The sequence below is a fragment of the Spea bombifrons genome, chromosome 5 (genome assembly GCF_027358695.1).
Source record: "Spea bombifrons isolate aSpeBom1 chromosome 5, aSpeBom1.2.pri, whole genome shotgun sequence".
NCBI lineage: Eukaryota > Metazoa > Chordata > Amphibia > Anura > Pelobatidae > Spea > Spea bombifrons.
Window position 1 is genome coordinate 54361813 of NC_071091.1, and position 13249 is coordinate 54375061.

The window sequence follows — 13249 nt, forward strand, 5'->3', positions numbered from 1 at the left end:
AACGGTTCCTAAAATAAAGAATTCATAACATGACAACAATTATCTGATTGATATTTAATTAAAATCTTAATGTTTGGCTTCTCTTTCCTCTTTCTGCAGATGTTCCGATAACAATAAAGGCTTTAATCTCAGCAAGTACAGCTAAAAATAACTTAAACTGTACAATGAACCAAAGTTTCAGTTTTTTTCCTCACATATCAGGATCAAGGCAGGATTCTTGTACATAGAAAGAAAGGGAGAAAATGAAGCCTACTGCATCATCACAATGACAGGTAATGTGATCACCTGCTGTATTGGTACTGAACACAGACTAGACATTGCTAATTAAGTGGTGAGAGGGGTCCAGTCCACTACATGGTAGTCTTTAAGAAAACCCTCCTCTTGGTTGCAACCCATTCATTCGCAAATCATTCTTTGTAAAGCTAAGATTTTTTTTTTCTTCCTCCTTTTTTGCAATCTCTCCTCCTTCTCTTGCTCTTGCAGTGCTGAACACTGTTTTCCCATCAGCTGCACAATCTCCTCATGTCTGAGACCTGCTTATTAATCAGGAGCTCTGAAAAGAAACCAATCACTGACTTCAATCCCCAGCTTGCCTGAGTTAAAATAATACTGGAAGAGGGATCCTTTGCTAGACAAGAACAGAGCTACTGTACTGTGGGCTCAGCTGGGAGTGCAGTGACAGCAATAACTGCTGGATACAGATATATTTCATCATCATTTGTGCCAAGGTAAGTGAATCCTTTAATCAGGTGTGGTCCTTTTATTTGCGAAAGCAACAACTCTATCAAAAGGCTCTATTTACTGAATACACAATAGTGTAAACAAATTGCATATTCACAAATGTTTTTCTGTAGCCCATGTGAATGTGAACTCATTAACCTTAGTTAAATGTTATTATTTCCAGTCTTTGAAAATCTTGTTCAGACAATGAATGTACAATTTCAGCATAAAGATGAAAGCATTTTTTTTTTATTTTTTTTTAATCATTGTCTATATGATGATCAGTTGTTCAGTCCACTGGTACTTAAGATGTTACAGTATCTAAATGTTACTTTTCCTTCCTGGAAACAATTGATTTGAGATACATGATAATGTGATTGATAAATTACACAGCAAAGTAGGCTCAGATCCCTTGATACTTTAGTGTGTATATTACAAAGGGTCTATAGGCAGAACAGTATATGACCTACTTGCTTACAGTAGCCGGATAACTATTGTTTTATGCGCAATCTATTTAGTTAAAGCTTTTAGTTAGTGGCAAACTCCAACACTTCTGCTGCTGTGAACTAGAACTCTCAGAAAGTGAGCATGATAGGAGTTGTTGTACTCCATAGCTGGATGCTGAGAAAATCCTTAATATTTGCCTGGATCTCTAAGAGCTGGTGGGATGCTTAGAGGAACTGAGAGTTGTGAACCTGACATTAAGAAATCAAAGGATTCATCCAAATACAATTACTTGATAAAGTGCTTTCTATTTCCCAGCAATATAAAACTGAATTGATGTAATTGCATATTTCTTGTTACTGTGAAAGTCCCAGACATCAAATGATGAATACCAGCTGTAAGTAAATCAATATTTGACTTTATTTTTTAGATTGAAAGAAAGTGTTTTACTGCAGTTTATTTTTATATAAGGACTTTGCAGAAAAAAATGGTCTATTAAGTCAATTATATCTGTGGAGTGATAATGTGACATGGATAAATGCATATAGAAAGATATCAGCCTATGATATATCAGATGAATGGGACATTTATTGGATATTATGTGTCTTTGTAATTTACTTGTATGACATGTATGAGATGCTAGAAATCAGAGCAGGGACCAGGATCACTTACTCATTGTAAGGTGGTGAATGTATTTAGGATAATTATTATACATACTTCACAGAACTGAGAAAACTACCACAAACCGTTAGGTACATACGAGAATTCTTTGTGCTTAATACCATTACCCTTTAAAAAAGTTCCACATAATGAAAGTCCCCCTGCTTGAACAACTAAGGACAAGTTGTACTGTTAATGATCTTTTTGATCTAGAACAGAAAGAAGACATCATTTTTTACTTTCCATACGTTATTCAGTAATTTTATATTAACTGATATTTTTTTTTCGTTTGTATAAATGTTAAAACTACTACCGAAATCCTACTGCAGATATGCCTAGATCTGATCATAAATCAGTTTGCAGGTTATTATATTAATGGTGCATTCTATAGGAAGTTTATAAAGACACTAATTGCTAAAAATATATATATATTTTCAGTTTTCCTAATCACTCAGAGGTTTGCATGTATGCATCTATTTATCTAATACGTTCATGTTGCCTTGAGTTTGCTAAAAATGCAGAATAACTTTGTTTATAACCATAGCTCAACCTTAACCTTATTCTGCACACAGTTGGCCTTGTTGGGAAATGTGTTTAGCAAACATCAATAGGTATTCAAACAAGCCATCGGATGTTCAAGAAGCATATCCTTGTTAGATAGTTGGACAACAGAAAATCTAATCTAAATCTAATCTTAATGTATTTAGTGTATGATGTGTGTATAGTGTATATATATATATATATATATATATATATATATATATATATATACTGTATATAATCTGATTGAGATCTTCAATGCTGTATTTATTGACAGTCTGTAAAAGTTAACTCCGAAATGGACTTGGGACTTAAAATTAATAAATGCTTACATTTGTTGTGAAAAAATTGTGAAAAGTTATGGCCACATATTAAAACATAAGACATTTATTAAGACCGATCTGTTGTTTTGCTATTTAACCAAAATGTTGATATTTTCTCATGATAATTTTAAGCATTGATAGATTTGTGGAATTGTGCAATGAAGGCTCCAGTTTTAATGATCTTATCAGTCATACATTTTAGTCATACATTGTGCCACCATATTATCTCTCTTTCTCCCCAATTTCCCTATTTCTGTCTCTCTTTATTTGTGTGTATATATATATATATATATATATATATAATGTGTATGTATATACACATCATTATATCATTTATCAAGTGCAATCAACAAACTATCACTTAACAACCATTGGCTGTTTTATGCACATTTTTTTCAAATAAATCGTTTTTTTAATCCGGTTTTTATTGTATGTTCTTAATGATCTGGTCACATGACATACATCAGAAATGAAAATAGCACAGTCGGTAAAATTTTCAGTTTAGCTGGGCATTTATTATACATGAAATGCGAAAACTTTTTCGACCCATAAAAAAAAAAGCCAGCCCATGGTGAAATGTAAGGTCACTCAGCTTTGCCTCCAATATTATTAGTCAAGCATGCAGCCACCATATGAGGTATTGCTTGGAATAGATTATTAGTCCCTCAATTTAATATATACTTGAAGCAATATTGATGAAAAGATATTATTTAGTATTATCTTATTTAGTACTGTAGTAGGATGACCAACTATTACAGTTAGGGCTGATATACCTCACATGGCGAGGTCTGCTAACATCAGAGGGTATCTAGTAAGGCTTGGGTAATTTAATGACAACTCTCACTAAGAATTAGTCAATAGGAATTTTTTTTAAGATCTACTGGTGTTAACAACCCATACCTTTTTTTTCAATTGTAATTGAATTAGCGAGTACAGCTTTTTCATATAATTACGCCCTTTTGGCTAATATTATTAAATATAAGACTAATAAATGTTAAGTTTTATAACTTCATATAACTATCTGCCTTACACTTATCATCCGTAGTTAAAATATAGCTCCGGCTTAGTTCAGTTTCTTTATTTTATACACAGCATTCTAAGTTCACATCTCTGTGAAGTGATTGTTGACATTTATTTTTTGTAAATTATCTACATACTGTATATGGTAGACATACTTATGCAACCAAAGCTGATAAAAAGTACAAAAAAACAGTCACATATGTTCTAGTAACTTGGGAACTTTTACGGGGGCACCAAGCTCTTTATCCAAATTCATAGACCCTTACGAGCTAACTTATATTCCTATGTTTTGCGTATGAATGAAGCTGAATAAGAAATTTAATTTAACATTTAAGAGCTGTATCACAATAATTCTGATTTGCTCGAACATATTTCCATTGAGAAACACCTGGTTACCAGTTTGTGTTTTAATGATTACATTTTTAAGATGATTTTTACGAAGCTACAGTGTCCAATCCTAAAGATCAGGCCAAAAATTGATTTGCAGGTAATGCTGATGAAGCTTTGCTATCACTGAACTGGTACTGTGTACATCTCCTAAGGGGCTCAGGATCTCTTTGTATTAAGTTTTTGAAAAGCAAACCTCTACAAAGAACCATTATTGGTGATAAATACAGCTCTCACACTCAGTGGAACACAAATTATAAATCTCTATACCCAAAATTGTATAACTGTACATTTTATTATAATGGAAGATTTTGTTTAGACATAATGTGTTTGCCAAAATATCCATCGATATTGGCTTTCAACATTACATTTACGTAAAGAGACATTCCTACATTAAAAATGAAAAAGATAACCTAAAATATGTTTAAGACCTTGAAAAATACTAATGCTTTTTATTTCTTATGTCTCCTACGTCCCCTTAAATACATTTGGTGACCATGCAGTAATGGTCCCCATTATATTGAAAAAGATCTATCTCTAAGTCAAGTTTTCCATGGAAATAAATTCTACAACTTCTACCCAGTCTGGGTAGGTCTGGTTACAATAACAGAGTTGCTTTTAAGGTTTACTTGTTTGGTAATAGGCGTCTGTTTATTATTAGGAATAATTAATAATAATAATAATAATAAAGAACCATTCACTACTTTGTTTCTTAACTGGTGACAGCACCAATGCTTTTGTACCTCATTTAATATAATCCAATCATCTGATTTTACTGCCTCGGATTACATTGTCTGACTTTCCTGTCTATTTGTGCTCTTTAGTTATATACTTCCCTTGTCCTTAGTACATTTTTATTTCTATTGTGTGATACACACAATAGAAATAAACACAATCGCCATCAACAATCAACTCTTGCACCACCTATTGTCTGGAAACTGCATGTGCTGCCAACTTTATTGTCACCTGTTGTTGCTTTTTTGTAAAGTATATGTTTCGTGACTTAAAAGAATGTTTTTGGAGCATAAAAGACATTTTAATTGTGTTGGAGTATCTATTAATCTATTGAGCATACTATTTATACCATTTATACTCCAAGCCCAGTGAAAACCTAAAAACAGGGCCGGCCCGACAATGAAGCTGAGTGGGGCAACCAATTTTTTTTTAAAGCGAAAGAGAGAGAAAGGGGCGCCGAGTGGCTTTTGCTTACCAAGCTGTAAGTACCCGCTCGGCGCCCCTCTCTCTCTCCCCTGCGGCGAGTCTCCCTGTTCGGTCTCGGTGCCGGCTTGTAATGCTGAGTGCCGGAAGATTACCTCATTTCCGGCGCTCAGCATTACAAACCGGCACCGAGACCGAACAGGGAGACTCGCCGCAGGACAGCTAAAAGGTAAGTACAAGGGGGGGGGGCGGCAGGGACAGAGGGAGAGGAAGGGTAGATAAGGGGGGGGCGGCATTTTAAAATTCGCCCCAGGCGGCATTTTGCCTTGGGCCGGCCCTGCCTAAAAATATGGTTCCTTTTAAAAAGTGATTAAAATAATTAAAGCAAAATTTTAAGAATTGTTCATAAGAACAACAAAGCAAAAACAAAAATGTGCCAAGTACAAATGATGATGGACTGCAGTCAGGTTCAGCCCATTTGGGTACATTACTCAATGTAAACATTATTGTATGTTTTAGAGTTGTGGAGCAGTGTGCACATGGTATCTACAACATGCAAACAGGCACACATATAAATCTGTGTTAACCCCTTAAGGACAATGGGCGGTCCCTAAACCCATTGAAAACAATGCATTTTGAGCCCGTACATGTACGGGCTTTGTCATTAAGGGGTTAATATAACAGTACATTTGCAACATATTTCTTTTCTTGGTTGAAAACTGATGTCCACATTTTTTTTTCTTTCCTATTGCACCAAAGTTCAATAAAAACTTTTTATGAATAGTTCACTCATTATGTTATATTAATTTGCACTTATTTTACAAATATGTAAAATTCCTTTTTAATTACGACATAGAAATAAAATCAACACCCCATTATGAGTTACGAGGCACACGGCATGCAGCTCTATAAGCACAATAATATTATTAGAAGATTTAATACAGACGATTAATGGCTTTAGAGACTGCAGGCGTCTTTTATTAGAGGAAAGAAGCATTACAGCAACCTTGCTGCTGACAAATCTTGATTGCTACTCATCTACAAGATGGTATATGCAGAAACTGTACAGCAAGCTTGTAAACAGCATCTGGGTTATGGTGTAGCATAGTTTGATGATTAACCATTTCGACTTAGCTTACATTTTCCTTGTAACCATATCATAGTGGTTCATAGTTTTTAATTGTCTTCTTTTTCGCGCCAGCCATGTGGTGTTGTACTTTAGTGGTGTTTCAATAAATCATACATGGAAAGGCACACAGAGGGCCAAAGGCAACTGTAATAGGTAATATCAATGGTATTCTAACATCAGAAAAAGCAGTCATACGCAGTAACCGGTCTAAATCTCAGGCTGGGAATCTGGTTGCAAATTGCAAAATCTAGAACGTCAGGCAGCATCTAGAAATGCCACTCGCTATAGTGTGTTGGCAGTGTACTGTGCTAGGTTGTGCATGCCATATTGTGTGGCACAATGCCTCTCTATAACCTCCTATGGTGGCTCCTTTGCACATTGGTGGGTCTATATAAAAAGTATACTGAACTTGGTAGACCAAGTAGCTTCTTGTGCTATGAATGCAGCTAATGCTACTGGATAGCATCAGCATTTGTGGTATTTATTTTTTTTAGCATAATAGGAGGGGCACATGGGGAGGGCAAGTATCATGTAGGGGTGCCATGGATCACCAGATCCACCCTTAGTGACACCATTGCCTAGACCTACCTCCTGCATTTACATGATGGCGAAAACTGGAGAGAAACTCCCTTTGTCTATATAGTAGATATAGATGGTCATTGAACCATCCAATTAGTGTTTTTCCTCTTAATATATCCCATTTTAAATATCTTTATAGATGGAGTAAATTGCAGATATATTTCCTGATATGGTTATTAAGGTTATGCCTGTTTACTTAAACTGTCAAGTGAAGATTTGATTTCTGTGGTTAATGAAAGGGTTACTAACAGCAAGAGTCCTAGGGTCTCCACATTTATATGTAGGTATGCTTGTAATGGAAAAGACTAAATGACAGTTGAATTGCCTATTAAGACTGATTGTAATGGTTGTGCTCAGATAATGCATTTTTATCATTAACTTAATGCAGATGTATCAATTTTTTCTAAGAACGTTTGAATTCTTCTCGGCATCCATGTCATAGAAAAAGACAATTCCCGCCAAACTCCATCAGGATTTTACATTGAAAATCAATCAAAGTAGCAAAAAAAAAGTTACGTATACTGAGAATAATCAATAAACAATCCATATTTAAACATCAAAGGTATGGTTGGGCTAAAGTAATGAAAGTAATGACCAAGTGTTACATGAAGGGTCTTGTCAATAAAAATATAAAAAAATATTATTGTTGTTATTCTGAGCAACAATAAGGCATATGAATGTTATGTTTTATATAGATTGTTTTTTTTTTAATATAACTTGTCTATATATACAGTGAAGGAAAACATTATTTGATCCCTGCTGATTTTGTACATTTGCCCACTGACAAAGACATGATCAGTGAGAGACAGAATAACAACAACAAAAAATCCAGAATAACGCATTTCAAATAAGTTATACATTGATTTGCATTTTACTCAGTGAAATACGTATTTGACCCCTTTGCAAAACATGACTTAGTACTTGGTGGCAAAACCCTTGTTGGCAATCACAGAGGTCAGACATTTCTTGTAGTTGGCCACAAGGTTTGCACACATCTCAGGAGGGATTTTGTCCCACTCCTCTTTGCAGATCCTCTCCAAGTCATTAAGGCTTCGAGGCTGACGTTTGGCAACTTGAACCTTCAGCTCCCCCCGCAGATTTTCTATGCGATTAAGGTCTGGAGACTGAATCATTCAGTTGTTCATTTGCAAGCTTCAGATGGGCCTGTACATGTGCTTTCTTGAGCAGGGGACCTTGCGGGTGCTGCAGGATTTTCAGTCCTTTAAGGTGTAGTGTGTTACCAATTGTTTTCTTAGTGACTATGGTCCCAGCTGCCTTGAGATCATTGACAAGATCCTCCCGTGTAGTTCTGGGCTGATTCATCACCGTTCCCATGATCATTGAAACTCCACGAGGTGAGATCTTGCATGGAGCCCCAGACCGAGGGAGATTGACAGTTATTTTTTGTTTCTTCCATTTGCACATAATCGTACCAACTGTTGTCACCTTCTTACCAAGCTGCTTGGCGATGGTCTTGTAGCCCATTCCAGCCTTGTGTAGGTCTACAATCTTGTCCCTGACATCCTTGGGCAGCTCTTTGGTCTTGGCCATGGAAGGTTTGGAATCTGATTGATTTATTGCTTCTTTGGACAGGTGTCTTTTATACAGGTAACAAGCTGAGATTAGAAGCAACATTGCCTCGACGGGTCAGAGCTGTTTTGGTGGCAAAAGAGGCACCTACACAATATTAGGCAGGTGGTCATAATGTTATGGCTGATCGATATATATGCCCCAGTCACACAACACGTTTATTCACTAAACCTGTGTGATAGGAAGAATATTGCTGCATTTATGTAATAAAACAGAACGCTCCCCCTAGGCTATGACTCCTCAGTGTCCTAGTTCCAGGGAAATTTTAGGAGATGTGTTAACAAGATACTGAACCAGGTACTCCAAAGATGCCCTGGAATTACCGTTGTGTGTCCAGAACGCTTTTTTGATTCCTCTCTATTTATTTAGTGCCATATATGTGAAAAGTGGATGCTAGTGTAACACATTTGTATTTTATGTGATATCAATTATAAGACTTCTGGATTCATCTATGCAGTGAGGAAATCCATGCCACAATTGTTTAACTATAGCAGTACATGCTATCTTGAGTTGCGTATGCTTGAGTTGACTTTCCACTTGAAGTCCAAGGGCGTTCAGCTTGCAACATGGGGAGTTGAGCAGCACCTAGTGAAATGCATACTTTCCTTTGCATGCAGTAAAATTCACTATATTCGCAAAATAGACTCACTGGAGTGATTATTTAATGTTCATATTGACAACTGACTTTACTTTACTAATGCATATGTGAAAAAAAAATCTCTTTCATTCAGATATCAATGTAAGATGTTCACTGTATTTCAAGGGCTGCTTCATAAACCCCTTGTACAGAAATAATCCAAAATGCACCAATTGCTGATTTTATGTCTTTGTTTTTTCCATTTTGTACCATAAGTGGAATTCTTTAAATTAGTATGCAGATTGTCTGTCGGTTAAAGCAATGATAACCTTTAGTAGTACAAGAACAAAATGACAGAACAGTCTTTTGATCTGAAATGATGAAAGTGCAGTGGTCAGAATTCTGACTATACGTAATTCTTTCTCCACAAAAGTAAATGTCCTGTTCTACCATAAAGGTGCTTTAACCCTTAGTGTTCTTCAAACATTTTTCCTATGGTTTAGTGCTTTAATCGGTAGCTTATTCACCGTTCTTATGGGATACAAGATAATGAGGGCAGAGTGTGAGTCCCCTGGATATCCCATGACTCTGTACTGGGTTGTGACTCTAAGTGTGAATAACTATGACCTAGACTGAAGTTGATGGACAACATGTCTGCTGAAAGATTTCGAACTGTCATAGGTGTATGATCCTTAGTGGTTTGGACTACTCTTGAGATACTGTTGCTAAACACAGTAATGAGGGATCCCCTAATACTAAAAAAATATTATAACAACAAATAAAGTCAGTTTAAAGTGCGCTTTAAGATATAGAAGCAGAAACTACTGATCTGCGCTATAATAATACAAATAAGAATGAGTGAAGACAAATACATAGTTATTGCAGTTGATTCCTATTTTATCAATCAAGTCAGTATGCCATGTTAGATGTTTGTATGTCCCTTCAAATGATCATTTTGAATGCTAAACCATGGCCCAAAAAAAGCAAAACAAAAAGTTTTGATTTTTTTTTTCTAATTTGTTTTTTCTGCAGAAAAAAGTGCGAGACAAGACATACTAAACACAGGATCTGCTTTAAATCTGTTAACGATGAAGATGTGCAAAAACTTGCCATTAATTATGTGTGCTAATTTCATCATTATCACTAATGCAATACCACTGGATAAAAAAGCGAAACAACGTGTAACCAAGGAGAAGAAGCCATCATTGCAAGATGATAGGAAGCTGTTGCAGCGTACAAAAAGAGGATGGATGTGGAACCAATTTTTCTTGCTAGAAGAATATGTAGGCTCAGATACACAATATGTAGGGAAGGTAAGTTCAATGATGATTCTATATATATATATATATATATATATATATATATATACTGAATATATTCAACAAAAATTAAGTAAATTTCAACTGTGTACTGCATGCTAAACTTGCAAAGTATTTAACACACTTCGATGTTTCTAAGATCTAGTTAATGATAATATGTGTTGCTTTTGCATATGCGATATTTAAGCAATTATTTCTATTAAAGAATGATTTATTTGCAGATTATCAAAGATCAATTCATAGGAAATCGTATATAGAGACAACAATATTCCTTATATAATGTACATGTGTGTAGCAGGTGTATTATATACATGTCCTAAAATACTAAATTAATTAGAGCAAGAATTCATATTTGTATCAATATGAATCAGATAGTGACTTTATTACTTAAGGCCGTATTTGAGTGTAAGAAGATGATACGATTTTTAATGAGAAGCTCTCTTAAATAAGTAATGTCACATATTTTGATTGTGGAATCATCTGCAACAAACACTTTGATTTTTTTTTCTGCTGCTTTGATCACAGGATGTGTTGCAGATGTTCTGAATATTTAGAATAATATACCTTTTTTTCCTAATCCTTAAAATAATATGTCAGTATTTTAATATTAAGCTGATTTCAAGATGTTTTCCGGTTGTAGATAAGGTGGGAAGTTGAATCATCTGTGGAACTTTGATCTTTCAGGATGATATATAGACAACTAAAATCAAAATAATTTGATATTTGTGCAGTAAGTCTATGTACACACCTTTTCCCACACCACTCGTGTAGGACTTTTGTGATATATTAAGTGCAGAAGCTCAGCACATTTATAAATTGTTTGTGAAATTGGTAGACAAGGTCATTTATACACACAGTGGTATCTAGTGTGATAAATTATTGTAAACAATTGTAATCTATACAACAATTTAACTCCAAATCAATAAATCACTATCTTTCTAAATTATTCCAATGTATATAAAAACATACAATTTGTCGGCAGGTAAAAACTATTTTGTACATCTAATCTTCCCCTTTTTCCTAATGTAAAGGTTCACACTTTAATGGCCTTGTGTTTCAGGATAGCCATGTCTATTCCACACTGTTCTAGTCTCTACTACTTCTGCTGGGACACTGTTCCTCTACCACTCTCTCAGTCAATCAAAAATATTTATGGTACTGTTTACATTGTTGCTTAGCATTCTTTGTTTTTATTTTAGGTGTGTGTAACACTTATGTCTTGTCTGTTAGAGGGAAGTACTACTGCCTTATTCAGCATTATACCATATTTGCTCGATTATAAGACAAGGTTTTTTCAGAGCAAATGCTCTGAAAAATAACCGACTTATATTCAAGGTCATCTTCTAATCAGACCTCAAATAGAGGTCTGACTACAAGACTAAGATCCAGATCCCCTGCAGGATCTTCCTCTCTGGCAGCCGGTGGAGGTCTGTGCGATGCACGCAGACAACCTCCGCTGCTGCCGACACTTCTGCCAGGACTTCTACACGAAGTGTCGGTGTCACATATCCCTCCGGTGCTCATTTATAGAAGCCCGGAGGAAGTGTCGACAGCAGCTGCGGAGGATGTCTGTGCACAAAGCACAGAACCCCACCGGCAACCCTACTAGACACCAAGACATTGGAAGCACGGGGATAAGTCTATGGAAGCACTGGTAAGTCGGGGGAGGGAAAGCGTGGCATATGGGAGGGCAGGGCCGGCCCAAGGCAAAATGCCGCCTGGGTCGAATTTTAAAATGCCACCCCCCTCCCCGATCTACCAGCCCCCTTGCCACCCCCCCCGTTTTACTTACCTTTCAGCAGTCCTGCGGCGAGTCTCCCTGTTCAGTCTCGGTGCCGGTTTGTAATGCTGAGCGCCGGAAATGAGGTAATCTTTCGGCACTCAGCATTACAAGCCGGCACCGAGACCAAACAGAGAGACTCGCCGCAGAGGAGAGAGAGAGGGGTGCCGAGCGGGTACTGACAGCTTGGTAAGCAAAAGCCACTCGGCGCCCCTTTCTCTCTCTTTCGCTTTAAAAAAAAAAAAAAAAGGGGCTTGGGGCGGCAAAAGTGCCGCCTGGAGCGGTTGCCCCACTCGGCTCCATTGTCGGGCCGGCCCTGTGGGAGGGGGTATAAGGGCTTTCTAGAGGAAGAGTGGCATATAGGCATACCTAGGAAGTCTCCGTGTTTGCCCGGAGATTGCCGGGTGAAGCACCGCTTCTCCGGTTCAAGACCCGAATCCCCCGGATCGTGGGAGTGGGGTCTTGACACGCCCATTTTTCCTTCTATCCGGATACCGGTGACGTCGGTGGGCAGTCCTAACCGCGTCCAGCAAGGGAAGGCTCCGGGTAGCCGGAGCCCTGAAGTTCCCAGGTATGCATATAGGGGTTAAAAAGAATATCAGGGAGGCAGAGTGGCATATAGGGGGTTAAAAGGAATATCAGGGATGCAAAGTAGCATATAGGGGTTAAAAGGAATATCAGGGAGGCTGAGTGGCATATAGGGGGTTAAAAGGAATATTAGGGAGGCAGAGTGGCAAATAGGGGGGTATAAGGCATTTCTGGGGACAGAAGGGCATATAAGGGGGTATAAGACATATCTGGGGGGGCAGATGTGCATAACTGGGGGTAGGCTGGTAAATAAAAGGAAATAAAAACAAAAAATGCATTTTTCTCAATCATAGTTTTTATTAAATATGAAAAAATAGTTTACATGTAAATTAATATTTACTAATAAAACTTTCTTGTAGGGTAGTCTTATATTAAGGCTTTTTCTTTTTTTCCTCAATTAATATTCAAATTTGGGGAGGTCGTCTTATAATCAGG

The 13249-nt window shown here is 36.8% G+C and overlaps 1 protein-coding gene across 1 annotated transcript in view; it reads left to right on the top strand.

Moving 5' to 3' along the window:
- Positions 1-500: 500 nt before the first annotated feature.
- LOC128496914 (cadherin-9-like) overlaps positions 501-13249 on the top strand; it is an 82647-nt gene continuing 69898 nt past the window's right edge. Inside the window, exons 1-2 of the mRNA XM_053466743.1 lie at positions 501-728; positions 10160-10440. Coding sequence (XP_053322718.1) covers positions 10216-10440 — 225 coding nt within the window. The 5' untranslated portion in view covers positions 501-728; positions 10160-10215. The remainder of the gene's footprint in view (positions 729-10159; positions 10441-13249) is intronic.